We start from the raw sequence: 24,421 nt of genomic DNA on the forward strand, positions 1-24,421 counted from the left end.
CACCAATCAGAAAGGCTATATGCACCCCTATGTTCATAGCAGCACAATTCACCATAGCTAAGATCTGGAAGCAGCCTAAGTGCCCATCAGTAGATGAATGGATTAGAAAACTGTGGTACATCTACACGATGGAATATTATGCTGCTGTAAAAAGGAAGGAACTCTTACCATTTGCAACGTCATGGATGGAACTGGAGAGCATTATGCTAAGTGAAATAAGCCAGTCAATGAAGGAAAAATACCACATGATCTCACTCATTCATGGATAATAGAGACCATTATAAACTTTTGAACAATAATAGATACAGAGGCAGAGCTGCCTCAAATAGATTGTCAAACTGCAGCGGGAAGGCCGGGGAGGGTTGGGGGGCAGGAGGTAGGGGGGTAAGAGATCAACTAAAGGACTTGTATGCATGCATATAAGCATAACCAATGGACATAAGACACTGGGGGATAGGGGAGGCTAGGGGACTGTCTAGGGCGGGGGGAAAAATGGACACATATGTAATACCCTTTGTAATACTTTAAGCAATAAAAAAATTTAAAAAAATTAAAAAAGTAAAAAAAATGTTGAAAATAACTGTAGTAATACATAGATAATGATCTAGGATTAGATAAAGCTCTCAGAAAGAATAATGCTTTTCTTCTTCACCCCTCATTCATTGTGCCTTTTCCTTTAAAGAGAACATAATACATGAATCTTTATCCAATTGGCCTTTATATTTTAATAGACATGGAGTTTAGCTATCCAAAGTTTCCAGTCTTTTTCTTTTATTTTTGAAATCAAGTGTCATAACAGCTTGAGTAATACTTGCATTTGTTTTTATCCCACCAGAACATGTATAAATCAGATCTCCAGTGGATGAGAGGCATTGGCTGGGTCCCCATCGGGTCTCTGGATGTGGTCAAGTGCAAGAGAGCTGCAGAGATACTGAGTGACAACATCTACCGCCAGGCTCCAGACAAGCTGAAATTCACCAGCGTGACTGACTCCCTGGAACAGGTGCTGGCAAAGAACAACGCCATCACCATGAACAAGGTGAGCCTCCCATTTGGGGGAAAGTAAGACATGGCTATATGCTCTTGAGGATATTGATAATTAATTCATCTTTTTTGTTTTATTCCATTGCCATCTCTGTATAGTGATTTGGTTGAGTTCTCTATTCAGTTACATTAGGATTTCAAAAATATTTGTGGGAATTTCTGCTTTGAGGTCTCTTGGGAAATAGCCAGAATTAAGAATAGGACAGCTGTTTAGTGTGCAAATTGTTTGAAGTCTATGAGAGTTACACATGGTTTGGTATCAAGGTTTCCTTCTTGTTGGGTATTCATCTAGGTAAATATGGGACAAACAAGTCAAATTCACATCTCCATAACATTTATAAAATAAGAAATCTGGAGTTGGCTAATCCAGGTACATTTGCAGTTAATAAACAAACAAACAACAAAACTATGGGGAGGATTTGTTTATATAGCCACAGTGCATATGGATGTGCATATATGCTTGGAAATATTTGCTTTTCATTTAATTGGAATGGAGGTGATCTTGAAATGAAACACATGTTTACTGGTCATATTTTGGTCTACATTTATATTTAGTGATAATAAATATCTTGTAATATTAAGGCGACTGAAGAATATGGTATAAAGCACACAGCACAGATAGTGAGGATGCTGGCTTTCAACTTTGTCATGATCTCTAAATTGCAAACTCCTGTTTACAGCAAACATTGTGTTTCTAATTCATTAACCTTTTTATCTTCCATAGCGCTTATACACAGAAGCCTGGGACAAAGACAAGACCCAAATCCATATCATGCCTGATACACCTGAAATTATGTTGGCAAGACAAAATAAAATAAATTATAGTGAGGTAAGACTATTTACTTTATTTCCTTGATCTGACCACATTGACCTTTGCTGGTGTAGTAAGAAGGTCAGAATTATGGATTTAATTCTCATGAGGACCAAATATTTTTATTTTTATGCCCATTACTCTACCCTGAATATATGTATTCCTGAATTCAAAAAGTAGATAGATAGATAGATAGATAGATAGATAGATAGATAGATAGAGAAATTGATAAATATAAAAATTTCTCCAGAAGGGGGAAAAGCTTTCAGTCACCTATTAATGATTGAAACAAATTGTAACATTAATTAAAAATAATTATTACTCTTATCAGATTAGTACTTGCTACAGATTTGTTCTGTGAATTTTTCCTCAGTTACTCATCTGTAAAACAAGATAAAATGCCCATCATGGAATTTCTGTGATGACTAAGTAAGGTCATATATACAATATGCCCAGTGTGGAGCCTGGTACCAAATAGTTGCTTAGTAACTTTGATTTTTTCCCTTCACACTCAAGTCACCATGAAAATTAAATTTTTAACATGCTCAAAATAACTTGAGGTTTATTTGTTTATTTATAAGAACTGAAAGAGAATTCTTAGATTTATCCATTTTGGAATTGTCTGAAGACAGTAAAATACATTCTTTTACGCATTATCTCCAGCTAAATTTGTCATCATATATTTTTGCAGTCCAGAAATACTGTTGAAGAAACAGCTTCTTGCCCAATTATTCTTGACAAAGAACAATTACCTGGCTTATTCAGGAAAAATCTTGATTTTGTGTGTGTGTGTGTGTGTGTGTGTGTGTGTGTGTACGCGCATGTGTTTTTAACAAGAGAGGGGGAAGGCAGACGTTTCTTCAGTTTGAGAGCATAGGAAAATTTAAGTACTCATTTTCAAGACTTGGCCATATTCATTGTTTTGATTACCCATATTGATTACTTTTTGCCTAATACAATGTATCTATAAAGAAGAGGTATGCTTATATCTTTTAAAAATATATTTAAAGCAGAATATACTAGTGCAGTTCTGCATCCAAAGGTAGTCTTCCTTTGGCAAAAATACATTTTTAGAGTGAAAGCAAGTGCCTTAACTAAAAGGTATTACTTCTGTTCTCAGAGCCTCTATCGCCAGGCCATGGAAGAAGCCAAGAAAGAAGGCTATGACTTGAGAAGTGACGCCATTTCTATTGTGGCTGCCAAGGCCTCCAGGGACATCGCCAGTGATGTAAGCGATGATGAAGTCCCTACCTTTGTTACCAACAGGCCAGTCCCTGCATGGGGCATCACAGCATAGGAACACAGCTGGAAGTCTCTTCCGTCATCATCCATCTTAGCCACCTTTGTTGTGTAGGCAAATACATGGAGGCTTTGAGGCAGTAGGTAACCTGCCCAAAGTCACAAGCATCACAGGACAAAGCCTGGTTTGGAATGTGGTTTCTTTGATTCTTGTCACTTGGGTTTTTGCTTAATAAAACTGAGTGCCTTGATTAGTTAGATGGACATGTATTGGGCTACTGCTAAAGCCCCATGAGCTCTCCTCAGGATACACCCAAGGCAAAAACTCCAGGAAAGAAGTAAGTTTAACTGAGTTCTCCCCATGACTTGAAGAAGGACATAGAATAGCAAGAAAGCTATAAATTTTCCTGCTGAGGGGTCCACAAAATCAATATCCCTTTAACCTAAAAATAAAAACATCAGATTCCTTGACAACCTAGACTTTAATCCAAGAGTAACAATATTGTCCGTTTAGTAGGTTTTTCTTTTTTTAGCATGATAAAACAACTCATAACACCATTATCAAGTGTACGGTTCAGTAGTGTTACATATGTTCTCACTTCTTCATCTTGCAAAACTGAAACTCTATACCCATCAAACAACAAAAATTGCCTGGTTTTAAAATTCCTGCCCCCCCCCCCCCCAGATTGTTTGTGCAGAGGAAATTTCTCAGAATGCCTTAGGAAAATAAAATTAACGAACCATGTAAACACATCTCAGATGCACCCACCCACATGACCGACTTCTGAGACACTGTCACTCTAATTGAACTCAGCCTTTCAATGTTCACTTTTAATCACTTTTTGCCAACAAATAATTTTTAGCACAATATAAAGGACTCACTGGGGAGTTATACTGTGGGAGCATGAGAGTGAGCACACCATCTTCTTCTTGGGAGTCAGCACACCCCAATGTGTCGCATCACAGCAGCACGTGATGAAATGCCCCAAGTGTCTTAAGGGTTTCACAGGAAAGCATCACCGCAGCAGGAACAACAGGGAAGAGCTCGTCAAGCTTCCTCCTCTTTTCTGGTTCTCTCTTTCAGTACAAATACAAAGAAGCTTATCGTAAGCAACTGGGTCACCACATTGGTGCCCGAGCAATCCATGACGACCCCAAGATGATGTGGTCCCTTCACATTGCCAAAGTGCTGAGTAACCTCGAGTACAAGAAAGAATTTGAGAAATACAAGACCAGATACAGCAGCCCGGTGGACATGCTTGGCATCGTTTTGGCCAAGAAATGTCAGACCTTGGTCAGTGATGTGGACTATAAACATCTCCTTCATGAGTGGACATGCCTGCCCGACCAGAATGACGTCATCCACGCTCGGAAAGCTTATGACCTCCAGAGCGACGTGAGTATTCCTGATGCTGGTTCTGCATGTTAAAAGCAGATCTGCAGCATGTCCGTGGATTCTGACTAGTGCCAATGGACACAGTGATGGCGAACCTTTTGAGCTCGGCGTGTCAGCATTTTGAAAAACCCTAACTTAACTCTGGTGCCGTGTCATATATAGAAATTTTTTGATATTAGCAACCATAATAAAACAAAGACTTATATTTTTGATATTTATTTTATATATTTAAATGCCATTTAACAAAGAAAAATCAACCCAAAAAATGAGTTCGCGTGTCACCTCTGACACGCATGTCAGAGGTTCGCCATCACTGGTAGAATTTGTTTGCATATTTCTAAATAGTATACAATTGAAGGTTCCAAAACAGTTTCCCATTGGTAGCACTACAAATTATTTCACAATTTTTCTTCCCCAAAAGTTATATGTAAAAGAGGAAATAAAGTATATATTACCAATTTTATACAGGTATATTTCTTCCTGGTAATTTGGGCTTCCTTTGTCTGAGTTAGATGAAACTCAATCCTCAAAAAATATGTAGCTACACTTTTTTTCAGAAGTGGTAGAAATGTATGTATATGTCAATGGAGGGTAGTATGGGGAGAGTTAGGAAACAAAAGTATATTACACTAAATTATTTTAACAAACATTCATATTTTATACCTACTGACAGGAAAATTCTAAGGCATTCTTATCTTTTTCATGATGTTTTGTTGAGTTGTACACTTGAAACCTGTATGGTTTTGTGAACCAATGCCACTCCAATAAATTCAATAAAAAATAAAATAAAGTTGGTTCTTAAAAAAACAATAATCTAATTTTATTAACAATTAGCATGTCCTATTGAGAGTAAAATAAAAGGAATAATTTGGGAAATATCTAATATACTATCTTGTGTAAAAATTTTGTAATACACTCAAGGACAGGACTGTGTCTTTTACTATATAAAAAAATCTTTCCTAGTTCTTGGTATAATCCTCTGTACAAAAAAATATATTTTTAGGAAAAAAGATGCTTAGGAAAAAAATATACTCTGGATTCAATAATGTTTACAAATGAGTGATCAACTGTGCTGGGAGCCTTATCTGCTCATCAATACTTTTTATTTTCTCTAGTATGAGCCATTTTGTGACTATGAATCTGAAACACTAATTAACGAATGTGGGTTTTTTATCTGTTGATTTGCAGAATTTGTATAAGTCAGACCTTGAATGGATGAAAGGCATTGGCTGGGTTCCAATTGGCTCCTTGGAAGTTGTTAAAGCCAAGAGGGCCACAGAGATACTGAGTGATAATATCTACCGTCAGCGTCCAGATGCACTGAAATTTACCAGCATAACTGACACCCCGGAGCAGGTGCTGGCAAAGAGCAATGCTATAAACATGAATAAGGTGAGTCTTCACTACTCCCTGTTAGATACCAAAATTCACATTAGAGCAAGTTAAAAATGCTGACATATTACTACATTTTAAAAATTCCCATAGGGTTTATGATACCTTTAAAAATTACTTTTCCATTATAATATCATAGGTACTTATATTAAACTTATGTTAAAAATGCAATGTGCTACAATTATTTTATAACTACAGATTGTAAATGCTTCGATCCAATTATACTTTCAGAACTGTTTTTTTTAATAAGAAGCAAAACTCTGAGTGAACAAAATAGTGAGATAAATACTCTTGGAAATACTAATTTATCTACATAAAAGATAGGACTATATGCAACTTTAATAATTTTATTTCTACTTTGTTTAGAGGAGAGATGACTGGCACATAATCAAAGAAGTATCTGTGAACTCCAAAATAATTTTTCTCATCTTTTTTTTTCATAGCGCTTATATACTGAAGCCTGGGACAATGATAAGAAAACAATCCATGTTATGCCTGACACTCCAGAAATCATGCTAGCCAAGCTTAACAGAATAAACTATAGTGATGTGAGTAAACTATTGCTTTTATAATGAACAGAAGACAAAATGAACTGTTGTAACTGTCTTCTTAATGAACTGTTTTGACTAATTTATTATACATACTCCAAACTAACATTGCCAGTAAGAGATAGTTCTCCCTTGATTCAATTTTGGACTATATGTTAGATCTACAAAGTAGGCCAGCCCTTTAGTAAATATCAGGGAATGGAATGCTTATGGAGGAATATTCCGATAGGAATTATACTCCTCAAGCCTTCCTCTATATGACAATGTGGGTATCAAGTCATTATATGGTTCAACAACTATTTATCAGGCAGGCACTGGCTTGGAACTCACTGATGATTGTTTTTGCTGCTTTATTAATGTTCTGGTTACTATTTCATGTTGTTTGCAAGCATTTTTCTAGGTGTTTCATTTAGGAACAACATTTTCATCAGGCCAGTGATTCTGAAACTCTACTCTACAAGTAGATCACAGTCTGTAATGATAATCCACAACAAAATGAGGAAGAAAAAGGACAAGGCACTGAGTTTTTTATGAGTCCAAATATATTTCGTTTTAAAATACTTTCCATATTCTTTCTCCTTTTTAAATATTAAAATGGCCTTTTATTTTATGATAGTGATAGTAAATAGGTTTTTTAACATGTGTTTGTTTGGCAAGACAAAATTTTGGCAACCCCAAATTTTTGAAATTTGCCAATCAATAAAATTCCAAAGTTTGGAACACGTCCCTTAAAATCTTTAAGTGCTTATGAAACCAAATTTTTTTACAAACCCACCTTAATACTTCACTTTGTGGATTTGTTTCTGTAGTTTAAATGAGGATGGAAAACGTTTAATAATTAGCAGTTTTATTTTTTATGAAAGGAGGAGTGATTTAATGACTCTCTTTTCTGCAGAAACTCTATAAGCTTGCCTTGGAAGAGTCCAGGAAGGAAGGCTATGACTTGCGTGTGGATGCCATTCCAATCCAAGCAGCCAAGGCTTCGAGAGATATTGCCAGTGAGGTAAGTTGATGTTTTTAGAAGAGGCATTTTTTATTCAAAGATGTTCACAAATGGAAGCTGTTGTAGTTTTTCTTGATAGAATTGTTGTTGTCCCTACACGTCTCAATTTCATTTAGCGATTTCCCAATGTACAAAGTTGCAAAGAAAAACGAAGAAAAGCACAAGATACTATGCCCATTATACTTATTAATCAATTAAAGAAAGAAATTTTCTTAAAAAGTAAATATTTTATGCACACTAAAAATGAGTTCATATTTTTGAGTGTCAGAAATTGAGCAGCAGTTGATCCAGATATTTGTTTAAAAAAATACATTGATAGCACATGCAAATCAACCAATATAGATGTGAACACTTTTCTACTACTTCTATCCATTTATTTTGGCATTAAAAGAAGACTTGATGATGGACGCGTTTAGAGTTTTAGTTCATACTTTTTAACTTTCAGTGAAGTTTTCCTACCCAGAGGCCCCTAACTGGTTACAAGAACAAATTGAGAAGTAAGCAAAGCTTTTTCTCAGTACCCACTTATCTCTCCTCTCTGTTCCTTCGTTTCTCATGAGAAACATCTCCAGGGGGTGTCCGTGCCCTCATTATGTTCCAGGGCTGCTTAGAACCCAAATCCAGATTTTTCTTCTTATTGAAGAATCCCATGCTTTAGATTTATGCTTCATTCCTTCAATTATTTAAACTTTTTCTGGCTATTAAAATGAAGAAGCCCATACTATGATCATCTCGTGGCAAAATGGACCATAAGATGTTATTCTTGAATTTTAAAAGTAAGGAGACTGTTGACCCAAGGCATGACTTTCTCACAGTGAAAGTTCAGTGACATTAACAGGCTAATAAGGGAGGCATTTTCTGGTGAAACTATCTAAATGTGGCCCATATACTCAACCAAGGAATTCACCATCAATTCTAATTACAAGGAAGATATTCTAAGCATCAATGCATTTTTTTAAAGAAAAAAATAGCCACATCTTTAAATTAAGTAGATGCTTTTTTAGATTATACAAGATGATTTACCTTTACTTGTTAAGCAATCCAATGTAAACTAGGTAGTATTGTTTAAGAGAAAGAGAAAAATATTCGGAACCAAGCTACTTCATTCTAGTCTGAACTCTGCCTCCCACTTACGATGTGACCTTGAATAAATTAATCCCTTTAAGTTTTAGGTTTCTATTTTATAAAACGGGCTTGACCATATTTACCTTTCTCACACTAATGGTAGCAAAGATCAAAATAAATACAGAAATTTGTATATGAAATTATGAAATGTGATATGAGATGTTCTTATCATTAGACTCATATACCTTTTCTTTTTTTCAGTACAAGTACAAGGAAGGCTATCGTAAACAGCTCGGTCACCACATTGGAGCCCGGAACATCAAAGACGACCCCAAGATGATGTGGTCCATGCACGTGGCCAAGATCCAGAGTGACAGGGAGTACAAGAAGGACTTTGAGAAGTCAAAGACCAAGTACAGCAGCCCCGTGGACATGCTGGGGGTGGTGCTGGCCAAGAAGTGCCAGATCCTTGTAAGCGACATAGACTACAAGCATCCCCTGCATGAGTGGACCTGTCTGCCCGACCAGAATGACGTCATTCAGGCTCGGAAGGCCTATGACCTTCAGAGTGATGTGAGTAGGTCTACTATTATTCAAAATGTGTTTTTAAAGCTTAAAAATGAGGTCTAACTTCTTGTGTGCCATGGAATTTTTTGGCAATCTGTTGAGACCTATGGACAACTCAGGATAATGTCATAAAAAATATAAATCTAATATATATATATACGCTAGAAGGCCAGCGCACGAAATCACGTGGCCCTGCCCACCCACGCTGGTCTTTGGTCATTACGGCGTTAGGGCCACAGGCCTTTTATAATATAGATACATATACATATATGTGTTTATATATATGTATGAATATATATATGGATTTTTATTAACACATTAAATGAAAATATCTAGCAGTGAGTGTAGTAACTAGTTTAATTTCAAAGCAGTGATGAGCATAAATATTTCAAGATGTCTGCACAACTGTAATTGGATATGAAAATATTTGCGATTTCTATTGCCAACCAAATCCCATGCAGTATCAATACTACTATGATCTCTTGACTAAACTCATAATTTTTTTTTAATCTTTTACATCCTTTTTAATGGTTCATAATCATTCCTTTGTCTGGAGATACCATTTTCTATTAATTTATATTTAGGATTTTATTTTTTTTTTCCTTTTTTTTATTGCTTAAAGTATTACAAAGTAAACTCATAATTGAAAGAAATGCTATATTTCCATTAGAGGTTAATGAAAATAAATATTTATTTTTTTCTATCTAAGTTCATTGATGTTCTAGTTTAACCCTTTGAGTGCCAACCAATATCCTAGGAACTATGCTAAAATTGCCAAGGCATTTTTGCTGTTTTACAGCAGTTTAGGAAAAAAATTATGAATTGCAAATAAATGAAGTTACATATTCAAAATCTTAAGGAAAGCTTTACTACATTGACATATTTAGCAATATCATCATCACTAATAAAAGCAGATTTAGAACTGGACGCCATTTCGAAGCTTTGATAGCGCTCCCGGCACTTTTGGCGAAAGACAGGAGGAGCGCAATCGCGCTCCCCGGCACTCTAGGGGTTAACTCAACCTAACTTTCCAAATGAATTGATTGCATTACCTTTTTCTGACTACTTAATTTACAGGAATATCTATTATAACTGGTAAAAGAAAGTTTAGGAATGAATTATACATTGAGATAATTTATCCAAGAAGCTGAAAACAATACTTTCCTAGGAATATGTCAGGCACTTTTGTTGTCAGCTAGTAAATTGTCCTGAGCACCTAAATGCTACCTTATTGGTTTAGTAGCTCCTTTTTGTTTTTTCAATCAGGCTCTCATAAGTAGTCACTTTCAAAAGAATGATAAAAGTCGTGGCACTGTAAAAAGAGAGTTTCCCAAAAATCCATAAAAGTAAAAAGGATTGTTATCCTTAAAAATGAGAAAAATTATCCCTCAAGTGGTTATTTAAGTTCAAAGAATAAAACTGAAAGAAAGACAAAATATCTTATTTTACTTGAATTATGACAGAAAAGAGGACTGAAAATAAGATAAATAAGAGTAAAAATATATGTACTCTTTGTCTTAGAAGCATGTATATAGAATTATATGAAAAAAGACACCCTTTTTGTTGTTCCCAGAAAGTACATTAATTCAACGTGTGGTCATCCTTTCTTTATATTGTAGGGCTGGCTGGGAAGGCCATTGTCCAATGAGATAAGAACAAACTGTGTTCTATTAGTCCCACACAACATGGGCAATCAAATCAGAAAATAAGCTCTTTGTACCAGGAGGCAGACAGTAATTTCCTTAAAATGGTTTTGTATCAATGAAATCCATATTATTACAGCGATTTCGGGGTCTCTAAAACAAGGCTACCTCCAGGAACAACGTGTTTAGCCCCTCTGTACCACAGTGGGTCTTCCCAGAAATTTACACAAGTAAGATTCAGAAGTATACATCCTCTGTAGATGCTAAATCAGGGTCAGACACCAAGTTGTCTAGGTAATTTTTAGTAAATATTTGACATTATTTCATTTTCAGGCTATTTACAAGGCTGACCTGGAGTGGCTGCGGGGCATTGGATGGGTGCCCATTGGCTCCGTAGAGGTCGAGAAGGTGAAGAGAGCTGGAGAAATCTTGAGTGACAGGAAGTACCGTCTGCCTGCAGATAAGCTAACGTTCACGTGCATTACGGATACCCCCGAAATCGTCCTGGCAAAGAGTAATGCCCTGACGATGAGCAAGGTTAGCCTTCAGCTGTTCCCGTTGACTGAGTCATCCCTCTCGTGAATGTAGCTCATAAAGTGACAAATATATAACATTTAGCCTTTTGTTTTAAAGTCTGGGAAACACGGTGTTTTTAGAAGTACCAATGCACAACTCAAATTAGTTGCTTGGTTTATTCTTTCTCCTTAGGTTGTGGAAATTGTTTTTGAAAAGTGAGCGGCTATTGTTGCTTTCAGTTTTATTACATAAGATAGATGATCAGTTCTCTTTTCTGGAGTTCTAGCAACCTGTTTATTGAGACTGAGAGAATTCTTTTTCCAGTGGATAGAACCTTAATATGCCCATTTTAGATTGAATTCTAATTTATCTAAATTCTCCCACACCTGCCTGGACATCTTCCAAACATTCAGGTGGTGATATTGAGTGCTTGCTCATTGAAGAATGTGAAATTGGCTCTCAGCAAACCTCAGAATTAGGGTTATTAACACTCCAGAAATTCTATTCTATACCATACCCATCAGCAGTAACCACAATGATAACAGCAATAGAAAATATACAATTCGTTGAGTGCCTACTATGACTGATGCATTTTATATGTTATTGTTAATTTTCAAAAAATACTCAATAAAAAAGATATGATTATCTCCCTCCAAGAAATGAGGAATATGAGGCGTTATGCACCTTTTTCAAGATCACATAGCTTGGACATAGTGGAGTTGGGTTTGAACTTGGGATTGACTCTGAAGTCTAGGGATTTCTACTACATCACAGTTCTATAGCCACGCTCCATCCTTGGAGGTACTGAGTAAGCTTGAATTTTACTGGATGAAAAGAATTAATAATTGAGATCATTATGTTGTTTTGTATTAGCTGTGAAATGATCATATGGCTGTTTAAACATTGCCATGTTTAACTCTCCTCACTACCCTTTTGCTTCCCTCGCCTCCAAATAACCTTAAATAGGCTATTTTACTTAAGTGAGTTAAATTTGATAATAATTGTAATGTACCGCCTTTAAAAAATATGTGTCTTACCTTATTTCCCTCATAGCACTTATATACAGAAGCTTGGGATGCTGACAAAACTTCCATCCATGTGATGCCGGACACCCCAGAAATCATGCTGGCCAAGAGCAATTCTGTCAATATCAGCCAAGTAAGAGATTTCCTGATTGTTGTTTAAGCTGCTCTAGGAGTAATTAAAATACTGTTTCTATCTCACCACCTTCCTTTCTGGAATAGGCCTAGTAACTGTCTATCACCCTTTTATTTTTCTGTTGTGTATTATCCTCCACATAGAAACTTTACACCAAGGGATGGGATGAATCAAAGATGAAGGACTATGACCTGAGAGCTGATGCTATTTCCATCAAAAGTGCCAAGGCCTCGAGGGACATTGCCAGTGACGTAAGTGCCCTCGATCTGACCCCCTTGGTCTCACATTGCTGAACAACTTTAGTGCAGCTGGCGGGCCCCACTTTGTAACTGCTTCCACATGTATTCCTCCAAGCCTGCTTGCTACGTTCTAAGTCTAAGACCTTTCCCTTTGTTTTCATAGAGAAGAAAAATATATTTTTGGAATCACAGTTAGAGTTGATGGAGGAAAGGGTTCCGCTAATGAAGATACATGATTACACTACAGTTATTAGTGTAATGATAGCATAAAATATTAGTTTAAAATTATTCAGAGATGCCAAAATATTTGCAAATTAAAATTCTTATCTGTTTGCTAATGGATGTTCATGTTGTAATTCTCAGTGTGTATATGGTAATAGAACTGGATTTCTAAACCTATATTTCTGACATTTTAGTACAAATACAAAGAAGCATATGAAAAACAGAAAGGCCACCACATTGGAGCCCAGAGCATTGAAGATGACCCCAAAATCATGTGTGCCATAAATGCAGGGAAGATTCAAAGTGAAAGAGAGTACAAGAAGGACTTTGAAAAATCGAAGACCAAGTATAGTACCCCAGTGGATATGTTAGGCATCTTGCTGGCCAAGAAATGTCAGACACTGGTCAGTGACATTGACTACCGGAATATCCTGCACCACTGGACATGCTTACCTGATCAAAACGACATTATCCAAGCAAAGAGGGCCTATGAGCTGCAGAGTGATGTACGTAACACGAACGCTGGGAATGGTGGAATGGGAGGAAGTAGATTTACTAATTTTCCAGTCATTTCCTCTGTGGACAGATCCATGGGTTGTGCACAACCCCAGGAGGCACCATTCACTTTGTTTAATAAAAAACATACTTAGGAGTAAAGCTGGGAGCAAAGATTATAGATAAAGAATGCTACTTGGTCATGTCCTTTATTCCCTGGCCTATATTCCAGACTATTTTCTTCATGTCATTTTTATTTTTTGGCAATGAAAATATATTTCAGACAAACTTAAATTATATGAATGGGTTTTTTTTAATTGCCTCTACTATATTATATCCAACACACTGAACGGACTTTCCGTGGGTTTCTTTTTACAGGATGAAAATGGAATGAGAGTCAACAAAATTTCCTTTTTAAAGTGTTTATTTTATAATTTTTTAAAATATAAAATAATTATCATAAAATTTAACATTATTACTTGTGTATTCCTATTCATGGTTAGTATAAAGAATTAGGCTTTTACAAATTACTCTGTCATTGATATTACAACCCCCAAGTTATGTAAAATTTCAGGTTCTACTTTTTTGGAACCACCATCTCCCCATGAACTTTATTTTTCAATTACGGGATAATGTGTCTAACATGGGAACAAAATTTTGTTCTAACCCCTTGTAGAGTGTATATAAGGCAGACCTGGAGTGGTTGCGAGGCATCGGCTGGATGCCAGAAGGCTCAGTAGAAATGACCAGAGTGAAAGGTGCTCAAGACCTGATGAATGAAAGGCTCTATCGGACGCGACCAGAAGCCTTGACATTCACTTGCATTACTGACACTCCAGAAGTTGTCCTGGCAAAAGCCAATTCTCTGCAAATTAGTGAGGTAAGAACCATCTTATCTCAGGCGTTCCTTTTGTGGGGCTTTGTTATCAAATGAGGCCAGCCACAGGGGACAGGCGGACTGTTCCTCTTCAAAGACTGTAGTGATGGGAGCACCTCTAAGAGTCTCTTAACTAGTTCAGTGAGGACGCATGCGAAGCAGAACTCTTACGCATGCCAAGGTGCCCGTCCCCTGCCATACATTTGGAAGCATCAAAACTAGAAAAGTGTTACTCCATTGTGCGTCAGGAATATTTAAGTTCTATAAATATAGAAATATAGAAATATTTAAGTTCTATAAAATACTAAAACCTGTGGCACAATGCTGCATATTAAATGGTATAAGATTGTATTAGTCAGGGTTCTCCTGAAAAGCAGAACCAGTAGGGTGTGTAGTAGAGAGAGATTGGTTGTAAGGAATTGGCTCTGTTGTGGAGCTGGCAAGTCCAACATCTGCAGGGTGGGCGGCAGACGGGAGGCAGGAAGGAGCTGCAGTTCAAGCCCAAAGGCATCGACAGGCAGAGTGACTTCTTGTTCAGAGGAAGTCAGACTTTTTTCTAAAAAGGCCTTTGACTAGACAAAGCCCACCTACAATACAGAGGGTAGTCTGCTTTACCCAAAGTCTGCTGAGATGTTAATGTCATCTTGAAAATACCTTCACAGAATGTCTGGAATAATGTTTGACCGAATGTCTGGGTACTGTGGCTTAGGCAAGTTGACACATAAAATTAACCATCACAACCATATATAAAAACATTTTTCCAGATTAAATGCTCACTTAGACTTTATGTTTCAGATCTCCATTCTCTATGAAATATTGAAATAAAATTTCCCTTCTCTCCACAGAAACTGTATCAAGAAGCCTGGAATAAAGACAAAACCAACATCAATATTCCTTCCGACACGCCAGTCATGCTGCAGGCCCAAATCAATGCCTTGCAAATCAGCAATGTAAGTGGCATGGATATGAAGTGTCAATGCCTTTATGAGTCAATATCTGTCCGCTATGGAGTGTGTTGTAATTGAAAAATTACCTATCTTAGAAATGTCTACAGCTTTTGATGCTCGACACTTTCTCTCTAGCTACCACTCCCAATACAATATGAATGGAAATTCTCTTTTAAATGTTAGTTTAGATACATGGTTGAGTCCCTGGACTGCAATGTGTAGGATACCTGCATCTTAGTGGTGTACTTCTTTCAACCTTGAAATCACTGTCCTATCTATATATATAAAAGCCTAAGTGACCAAATGACCGGAACAACCGGTTGACCAGTCGCTATGGCGTGCACTGACCACCAGGGGGCAGACGCTCAATGCAGGAGTACCCCCTGGTGTTCAGTGCACTCCCACAGCCAACCTCCCATGGCCAGCCAACCTCCCCCCCATCCGGCAGGCCCTACCCAGCAGGCCCCATCCAGCAACCAGCAGACCCCGGCCAGCCCAGCCTGATAGGCCCCAGTCGCCGGCCAGGCCTATGGGTCCCACCCGTGCACAAATTTCATGCACCGGGCCTCTAGTATCTAATGTTCACAGCTCAGTTTCATTGTATCTTATTTGAGAATAATGAAATCACTAGTTAAATGCCTCTTAAAAGGTAATAGTCTCTATTACCTTTTTTTCTATTGTCTTTAGCAGTTTTTGATTGATCCAAAACTTTCTTGTTGGACATTTGAAGGCTATAAGAAAAGCCAAAAGACAACTTTTAAATATATGCAAAGTGCAGGATATGTATGATATATATGTCACGTCATTAGCAGAGACCTCTAAAAAGTCAAAGGACAACATTAGGAAGACAATCTAATCAGGTTTCATATGTTGCCTTATGAAGAAGGTTCACCATTGATTCTTAGTTTTCATCTACTGTGTAATGACATTTCTTCAGATGTGGGCCATATTGTGATGAATACAGATATTCAAATATTAGTTTGGGTTCAGATGTTTAGATTTAGGTGTTTAGCTGCTAGACTTAGATATTCACCTTTGAAAATTTTATCAGAAAATCCGGCACTCCACAAAGTAAATAACCAATAACCAAGAGAAGAACTCAGAAGTGACGGGTTTTGTTCTTATGTTGCCATCATTGACATTATGCCTTATGACTCATATGACTACTTTGAGTATATTTACTTATTTTCAATTCTTGTAAACAAACATGTTTTTTCCCTCAATAGAAACTCTACCAGAAAGACTGGAACGAGGCCAAGCAGAAAGGCTATGACATAAGAGCAGATGCCATTGAAATCAAGCATGCCAAAGCCTCCAGGGAAATCGCCAGTGAGGTACGGCTCCTTGTTTCCTTGTGGTTCCCCTCCTCCATGCAACAGATAGGCAGAGTATTTTTCAAGAATTTGGGTGTTTTTTAAAGATCTAGACAAATGATTATGTTTTGTCTTACACTAAAGACTTTATTTTAAAAAACATTAAAATGGGACAAAAGAACACTAAGGTAAGCATAAATGAAGTACATGTGTAAATAACTTCTAAGTTGTTTCTAAATAGGAGAAAAATATCGTGAAGGGTCTGTGTGAAATTCTTGGGGAAAATTCAGGAACCGATACAATGTGATTTTACCCCCAAAATATTTCTGACATTCTCCATAAATATAAATCACAGGTGAAAGTGTCAAACAAGAAGACTTAAGAATGAAATCACATTTTCTAAACAAGATTTTATGCTGGAGGCTTATGTATAACGCTCTTAATAAGCTTTTGAAGTTCATTTAACAGTACTTTTAAAACTTACTAAGGGTCAAAACAATTATCCTATCAAGTTCGCTTCCCCCGCCCCCCCCCGAACTCCCAGTTTCAAATCTTTAAGCCATCTTTGTTTCCTTTCTCCCCAGTCTTCTCTATTTTTTATTTCATGTATCCAGCTGTTTCTATCTTCTTCCTCCTTTTTATCACTAAAAACTACACCTGAGTACAGTGTCTGCTTTATTCCCTTTCTTTCTGTCTCCCTTTTGTCCAAATTTGCCAATCAGATCTAAATATGGGAAAGAGAAGCTATCTAACTCTAGTCCTAAGCCACTGAGGACAAGCGTGGACCACAAACTCTTATCCATAGGTCTTTTACTGTCATCTTCTGATTCAAACCAGCAACCTTGCTTTCCATTCCTGAAACATACATCTTGTCTGTCTCCTAAATCACACATGAATTTTTCCTACTTGAAGTACCTTCAGTACTCTTGGGGGACCATCTGACCTAATGTTTCCACCTGCCAGGCAATTTTGGGGACAATGGTTACCCTTACTGTGCCCCCTCCCCCCAGCATCTGGAATATGTGATAATAATAGTACTACCACATAGAGATGTTGTGAGGATTAAATGAATTTATAATTGCCACTGTCAACTATGTTTAACTAAAAAAATCAGCAATATCAGATGGATCAACCTAATACATTTGAAGTATTCATAATAGAGTCTGGCATAGAGTGATTGCTCAGTAAATGTTAGCTACTATTATTTTTTTATTACTCTTGTTTACTATACAGTCCTTCCTGATTTACTCATGTCCTCTATAAAGCTATCTAAATAGCCCTTTCTAATTTCCTTAAAGTTAGGTGATGTACATAATGACTGCCAATGTCAAGCCACTTTACATTAAGAAAATATTCTGAAACGTGTCATGAAAAGTTCTCTAATACATTATTTTCATATGTCTTTTTATCTGTTTTTTCATCACTTTAGTACAAATACAAAGAAGGTTACCGTAAGCAACTGGGCCACCATGTGGGTTTCCGCAGCCTACAAGATGACCCCAAATTGGTATGGTCTATACATGCTGCCAAGATCCAGAGTGACAGGGAATATAGGAAAGCTTATGAGAAGTCTAAAGGAATTTACAATACACCCTTGGACATGATGTCAATTGTTCAAGCCAAGAAATGCCAGGTCCTGGTTAGTGATGTGGATTATCGCAATTATCTGCACCAGTGGACGTGTCTGCCAGATCAGAATGATGTGATCCAGGCCAAGAAAGCCTACGAACTGCAGAGCGATGTGCGTATATTATCACCAGACCCTTGGGGAGATGTGTGCCTGTGTGTGTGATCACAGTGTATTCCCTGGGGATGTAATTTAACTGTTAATCTTCATAGAAAGAACCTAGCATAGTCTGTACATTTCATGATAGTAGAGTTTTTCTGAATATTTTTTAATCTTATAGAGCAGCGGTTCTCAACCTGTGGGTCGCGACCTCTTTGGGGGTCGAACGACTCTTTCACAGGGGTCGCCTAAGACCATCGGAAAACACATATATAATTACATATTGTTTTTGTGATTAACCACTATGCTTTAATTATGTTCAATTTGTAACAATGAAAATACATCCTGCATATCAGATATTTACATTATGATTCATAACAGTAGCAAAATTACAGTTATGAAGTAGCAACGAAAATAATTTTATGGTTGGGGGTCACCACAACATGAGAAACTGTATTAAAGGGTTGTGGCATTAGGAAGGTTGAGAACCACTGTTATAGAGGATTCCTTCTTATGCAACAAGGCCTTATCCATCAAGATGAAAATCACTCTGCTATTCTATGTAATTAGGTAAAAAATTTCAGTCCCAGTGGTTCTGATCCAGTACATTGGTGATACATTATCAGATACCTAAGTTTCAGAAACAGGTTAAGCATAAGAAAATTTTGCATTTCAAGTTTATCTGGTGCATATAGGAAATATATATATTTATATTATATTTTCGTATATAGAGAAAAATGTTTATAGATATGTATTTTTTTCTCATTATACATGCATCTAAGGACTTTTCCCCCCTAAATTCCTGCAGATGATACATCTGTAGGAATTCCCAGTGGTACATAAAAGGCAGATTCCAAGTGGTGAGGACACAAGCTCAACTTTGCATTTTATGCCATTGCAGTCTGTCATTCCCCAAATGCCACTTGTCAGCCCTGCTCCAATCCTGTAGGGTAGATCCTGTGAGCTTCTCCCAGAGAACTGTGCCAGAGACATTACCCCCAAATGTTACCATTTAATGCTGATCCTTGAATTTTGTGGGCTTGGCCACCCAGCTGGTTTAAATAGAGATCTTGTGTGTGGTTTGTTGGCATTGTGCTCCTCTACAAATTTGACTCTTCTGCACTCTGTGGCCCTCTCCTTCATGTAGAACGTGTACAAATCAGACCTGGAATGGTTGAAGGGTATCGGATGGTTGCCAGAGGGTTCTGTGGAAGTGGTGAGAGTGAAGAATGCCCAAGATCTCCTCAATGAAAAGCTGTATCGTACAAAGCCTGAGACCCTCAAATTCACCTGCATTGCTGATACGCCTGAAGTCATTCTGGCAAAGACCAATGCTCTACAGATCAGCGAGGTAAGCTGTGAACTTTAAACTGCTAATACCCATCAGAATCCTGAAGATACATGTATCCAGATAGAATTTTATATAGTCCGGTCGATGAACAGTATCCACATTTCATTTGCTTAGATAACTCTTTGCTCACTATAAGTGTAGTGGGTATCTTCATGTTTCACAGACTCTGATGTATACTTTGAACGCATTTTAAGACCTTGCTTATAATACTGGTCAACCAGTTAATATCATGATCAGAAATTGACATCTTTTTAAAATAAGTTGAAGAGTCCAGGGGTAGCAATGTCAGACATTATTAAAGTTATTTTAGTTAAGAGAGCCAGGACTTTACTAGCAATGTGGAATGTCATAGTTACCTGCGATGCAGGTTTACTGCCTGATAATTACCTGTGAATAAATGCAAAAGGATTATTTTACTACCATGTTTCTGACTCATTTTACATTTATATTATATTATGCATGAATGTATTCCTCTTGTTGAAGTCACTATTGGCACTTTCTAAACAAAAACAAAATGTGATCTATATCTACATAGGAAAACCTTCAAAGAGAATTTTTAACTGTAATGTTATTCATGTGGTAACTGACTTATTTACTCGTCAATCAGCCTTTGTTTTTCATTTTTACCAGCCATTGTATCGCGATGCCTGGGACAAGGAGAAGGCTAATGTGAATGTGCCAGCCGACACTCCAGGGATGCTGCAGGCCAAGATCAACGCCCTGCAGATCAGCAACGTAAGGCACTCCACAGCCATTTGCTGTATACCATGCTTTCTGCCTAACTGAACCTTTAGGCAGTATGCTCCGGAAAGTGTTCATAAAAGACAGTTCCCTACCATTCCTTTTATTTCTAGTCTTTAAGCTAGTGTGTGTGTGTGTGTGTGTGTGTGTGTGTGTGTTTAGAGACATGTGTCTTTATCTTTGTTGGAAGGAAAAATGCAGTGGTTTTGCCAAAACACAACAGAAAAGTACCTATGCATGTATAATAATACTTAGCTCTCTTTTTAGTGACCCATCATTGATTTTCCTTTTAAAAACCAAATAATATTTTTTTCTCATTTTAATATGATTTCCTGTCTCCTAAATTTCCTTCTTTACAAAAAAGGTATAAGAGATAACTTTACTAAATTCCATGAAAAAACGATTGGAACGTAAGTTCAATATGAAACCAGCCTATGAAGCTCTAGGGGAGATTAGTTTTCAGTATAACTGTTAGCATGTTGCTCAGTAGCCCCCTCTTCAGACTGACTGTAGCATTGCAATCTCCAATTGCAGAAACACTACCAGCAAGCTTGGGAAGATGTCAAGTCTACCGGCTATGACCTGCGAGCAGATGCCATTGGGATCCAGCATGCCAAGGCTTCCAGGGATATTGCCAGTGATGTAAGAGCTCCTCCTTGCCCAGCTTTGACAAACACTAGTGGGCACACAGGGGGTTAATGCCATACTAATCTTTAACATATTTCCCCAGGAATTATACTTAAGTGGAGGTCATTGTTATTAGTGTCTTGTTTTAAAATCCCAAATTTAAGAACAACTTTACAACAATTTGATGATCTTCATGTATCTCTGCTGAGTTCTGCTCTTCTTCTTATGTTTAAGCACAGATTTTTATTTTATTTTCAATATCTTCTCAGTATAAGCTAATTTACTAGCACTTGGAGATTTATAGGTGAAAAGAATTCTGTTGTTTCTCAAAATGATATATTATGTAACACATAAACAAGCATTTTTTAAAATGGTTATATATGTGTTTCAATGTGTGCTAGAAATAATACTGATTTTATCCCATTTAGATAGATTTATAAATTTTAAAGTAACAATTTAAGTAAGTTTACACTTAAAAAATAAATTTACTTAAACAAAGGATCAAATTGACTTAAAGTATGAAGTACATTTGGTACATGTTTGTGACAAAACATGTGAGGGTGCCAAACCTTGACTGGAGTCTGGGAAACACTGGACAAGCCTGTATGGAGGATAACCTAGAAGCACACTTCTTGCCTTAGAGGTGCTCACAATGTTCTTGCCTAGAGGTGCTTGTAGTGCCCCCAAAAGATGAATCTAAGGGAATGGAGCTATTTTGAACTGAATGTCTAGACATATTGAACTTGGAAAAATAACTCTTCTCTCTTCTGCTCACACCCAACAGTATCTGTATAAGACTGCTTATGAGAAACAGAAAGGTCACTATATTGGATGTCGCAATGCCAAGGAAGACCCTAAACTGGCTTGGGCAGCAAATGTACTCAAGATGCAGAATGACAGGCTGTACAAAAAGGCCTACAATGACCACAAGGCGAAGATCTCCATCCCGGGGGACATGGTGTCCATCAGCACTGCCAAGGAAGGCCAGGCATTAGCAAGCAACGTGGACTATCGCCAGTACCTGCACCAGTGGTCTTGCTTTCCTGACCAGAATGATGTGATCCACGCCAGGAGAGCGTATGACCTGCAGAGTGATGTAAGTGTGTGCCTGGGAGTGTGTGATGTAAGGGAGCACCAAGGCAGGTGCCTGAGGGGTGAGCTGTCCCCGGGAAGGAAGCCTTCCACAGCTCTGCCTGACCACTCCTTCCAGTGCTTGGGAAAATACAACTCCCCCTGCATAAGCACTTCCCTCGAGTATTTTACCAAGCTTATTAAGTGTCTACACTTAATAAGGGAATAAACCCTCCTGCTGGATTTATTATGAAAAATGATCTGGTTGATCATTAAGGAAATAAACCCTCCTGCTGGGTTTATTCAGAAAGTTTTCGTTTTTGTTGTTAAGTTTTTATTTGCATAATTTTTCTATAGACTTGTGAACATGTGCAGTGTTTGTAGTTTATTAAGGATTGTCCTTGGACCCCCTGCCACAGGGGAAAGGCAGAACAAAGCACTACTGTGTATGTGAGAAGTTATGTTTGTCAGGAGAGTACTCATTTTTTATTACTGTTTGTGGAAGATAAAATGTAACATACAAAATTGCTTGCCTATTTTACTAATTTTTTTAAAAAGCCCGTTTCTAGCAGACTTTGTTTTCTTTCCCAGGCTATCTACAAGGCTGACTTGGAGTGGTTGCGTGGCATTGGCTGGATGCCGGATGGGTCTCCGGAAGTACTGAGAGTCAAAAACGCCCAGGAGATCCTACGAGACAGTGTCTACCGGACACCTGTGGTGAATCTCAAGTACACAAGCATCGTCGACACACCGGAAGTTGTCCTTGCTAAGTCAAATGCTGAAAATATCAGTATTGTAAGTACCATTTTCTCTATAATAAAATTAGGTTAGTGTTATAAATAAATGAAATCATTGCCTGGGCCCTGTGAGGCTCCCCCCTCATATCAATGTTTCTCTCTGTCTTTCCCTCTCTCTTCCACTCTCCCTAAAAATCAATGGAAAAATATCCTCTGTTTGATTTTGAGAATTAACAAAAACAAACAAACAAAGAAATCATTAACCTAGTAATCTAATAAACATAATATTGATGATAGCAAATATTTTAATAAGTGATGTTGACAGAGTTGCTTTATTATTTACTTTCTAATTTTAAACAGAAACTCAACGTATTAATAAAAGGTATTAATACAGTAATACAGATTTTATATCAAATTTGAGTAATCTGTGTGAAAAGACTCTAGATATAAAAATGTTTTGCATCAGAAAAATTAAAAGTTGTGCATTGGAACTAGCGAAGTTACAAATTATGAAGTAACTTTTTTATTATTGGTTCTTTCCATAGCCAAAGTACAGAGAAGTTTGGGACAAGGATAAAACGTCGATCCACATAATGCCAGATACTCCAGAAATTAATCTCGCCAGAGCCAATGCTCTCAACGTGAGCAATGTAAGTATTGCAACAGACTCCATTTTGTTTAGAAAGTCATTGAGTTGGTGGTACAATATCACCAGTGGAACTCTTCATAGTCAAGGGAGAGAAGATTGGTGGAGGCAAGAAAGACTCCTCACCATCAGTCCGGGACCAGGAGTGAGGAAAGGAGCAGATCCCCGGCTCAGAGTCACTGGGCAGGGTCAGTTATTGGTGCGCCAGTGTCAACATGATAAAAGGGAGAAGAGAATAAGGACAAGAGAGATGAAAGAGGACTGAAGGGACCCACACACAAGAAAGGGGAATTAATGACAGAGTCAGGTGAACTTGAAATATGAGAATTCTTTGCAAAACTCTACAAATTAATTGTAAAATTGGGACTATGGGCATTTTCTAGGAAATTACAAATTACCAAAATTGACCCCAGAAAAAGAATAAAAACATATAGCAAGAAATTGAGAGGGTTATTAAGGACGTTACATTCTCCTCTCAAATGCCATGGTCACTCAGATGATTTTACAGAAGAATTCTTTCAAAACATTAAGGGGAAAAAAAGACTACGATAGAGCCCAATGAAAGAAAAAACACCATTACAGTTACCAAAACTTGTCCAAATAGTTTCACAAATGGAAACTAGACCAATGATAATGAGGAAGATCTTAAGTAAAATATTAATAAATCAAATTGGATATAAATACACGACACAAACAACTAAGGTTCATACAGGAATTCCAAGAGGATTCTATTTTCAGAAACTTAATAATGTGATAGAACAAAAGGGAATAATCATATGCTCCTTTAATAAGATTTGGAAATGCATGCAACAAAATTCAGTATCTCTTCTTATTTTCTAAAATCAAGTCATAGAAAAATAAGAATAAATGAGTATTTTCTTGATGTGACTGCAAGAATAAATCTCAAATCCAAGGCCAGTAACTAAACTTCTCATTCAAGTCAGGAGTAAAACAAGAATGCCCACTAACATTGCCAAGGTGTTGAAAGTTCTAGCTGAGTAAGCCTCTCATTCAAGCCAAAATAATTGAATAAGAGTAAGAATAAGA

At 37.2% G+C, this 24,421-nt stretch overlaps 1 protein-coding gene across 36 annotated transcripts in view; it reads left to right on the forward strand.

Moving 5' to 3' along the window:
• Positions 1-24,421, forward strand: part of NEB (nebulin) — a 192,582-nt gene that overhangs the window by 94,457 nt on the left and 73,704 nt on the right. For all 36 annotated transcript variants that reach the window (XM_059704463.1, XM_059704461.1, XM_059704470.1 and 33 more), the window contains 22 exons: positions 836-1,039; positions 1,769-1,873; positions 2,976-3,083; positions 4,179-4,490; positions 5,679-5,882; positions 6,326-6,430; positions 7,326-7,433; positions 8,760-9,071; positions 11,042-11,245; positions 12,278-12,382; positions 12,526-12,633; positions 13,038-13,349; positions 14,015-14,218; positions 15,061-15,165; positions 16,389-16,496; positions 17,905-18,216; positions 19,349-19,552; positions 20,183-20,287; positions 20,828-20,935; positions 21,705-22,016; positions 22,583-22,786; positions 23,274-23,378. In XM_059704463.1, coding sequence (XP_059560446.1) covers positions 836-1,039; positions 1,769-1,873; positions 2,976-3,083; positions 4,179-4,490; positions 5,679-5,882; positions 6,326-6,430; positions 7,326-7,433; positions 8,760-9,071; positions 11,042-11,245; positions 12,278-12,382; positions 12,526-12,633; positions 13,038-13,349; positions 14,015-14,218; positions 15,061-15,165; positions 16,389-16,496; positions 17,905-18,216; positions 19,349-19,552; positions 20,183-20,287; positions 20,828-20,935; positions 21,705-22,016; positions 22,583-22,786; positions 23,274-23,378 — 3,954 coding nt within the window. The remainder of the gene's footprint in view (positions 1-835; positions 1,040-1,768; positions 1,874-2,975; positions 3,084-4,178; positions 4,491-5,678; positions 5,883-6,325; positions 6,431-7,325; positions 7,434-8,759; positions 9,072-11,041; positions 11,246-12,277; positions 12,383-12,525; positions 12,634-13,037; positions 13,350-14,014; positions 14,219-15,060; positions 15,166-16,388; positions 16,497-17,904; positions 18,217-19,348; positions 19,553-20,182; positions 20,288-20,827; positions 20,936-21,704; positions 22,017-22,582; positions 22,787-23,273; positions 23,379-24,421) is intronic.

This window comes from Myotis daubentonii, chromosome 7 (genome assembly GCF_963259705.1).
Source record: "Myotis daubentonii chromosome 7, mMyoDau2.1, whole genome shotgun sequence".
Lineage (NCBI taxonomy): Eukaryota > Metazoa > Chordata > Mammalia > Chiroptera > Vespertilionidae > Myotis > Myotis daubentonii.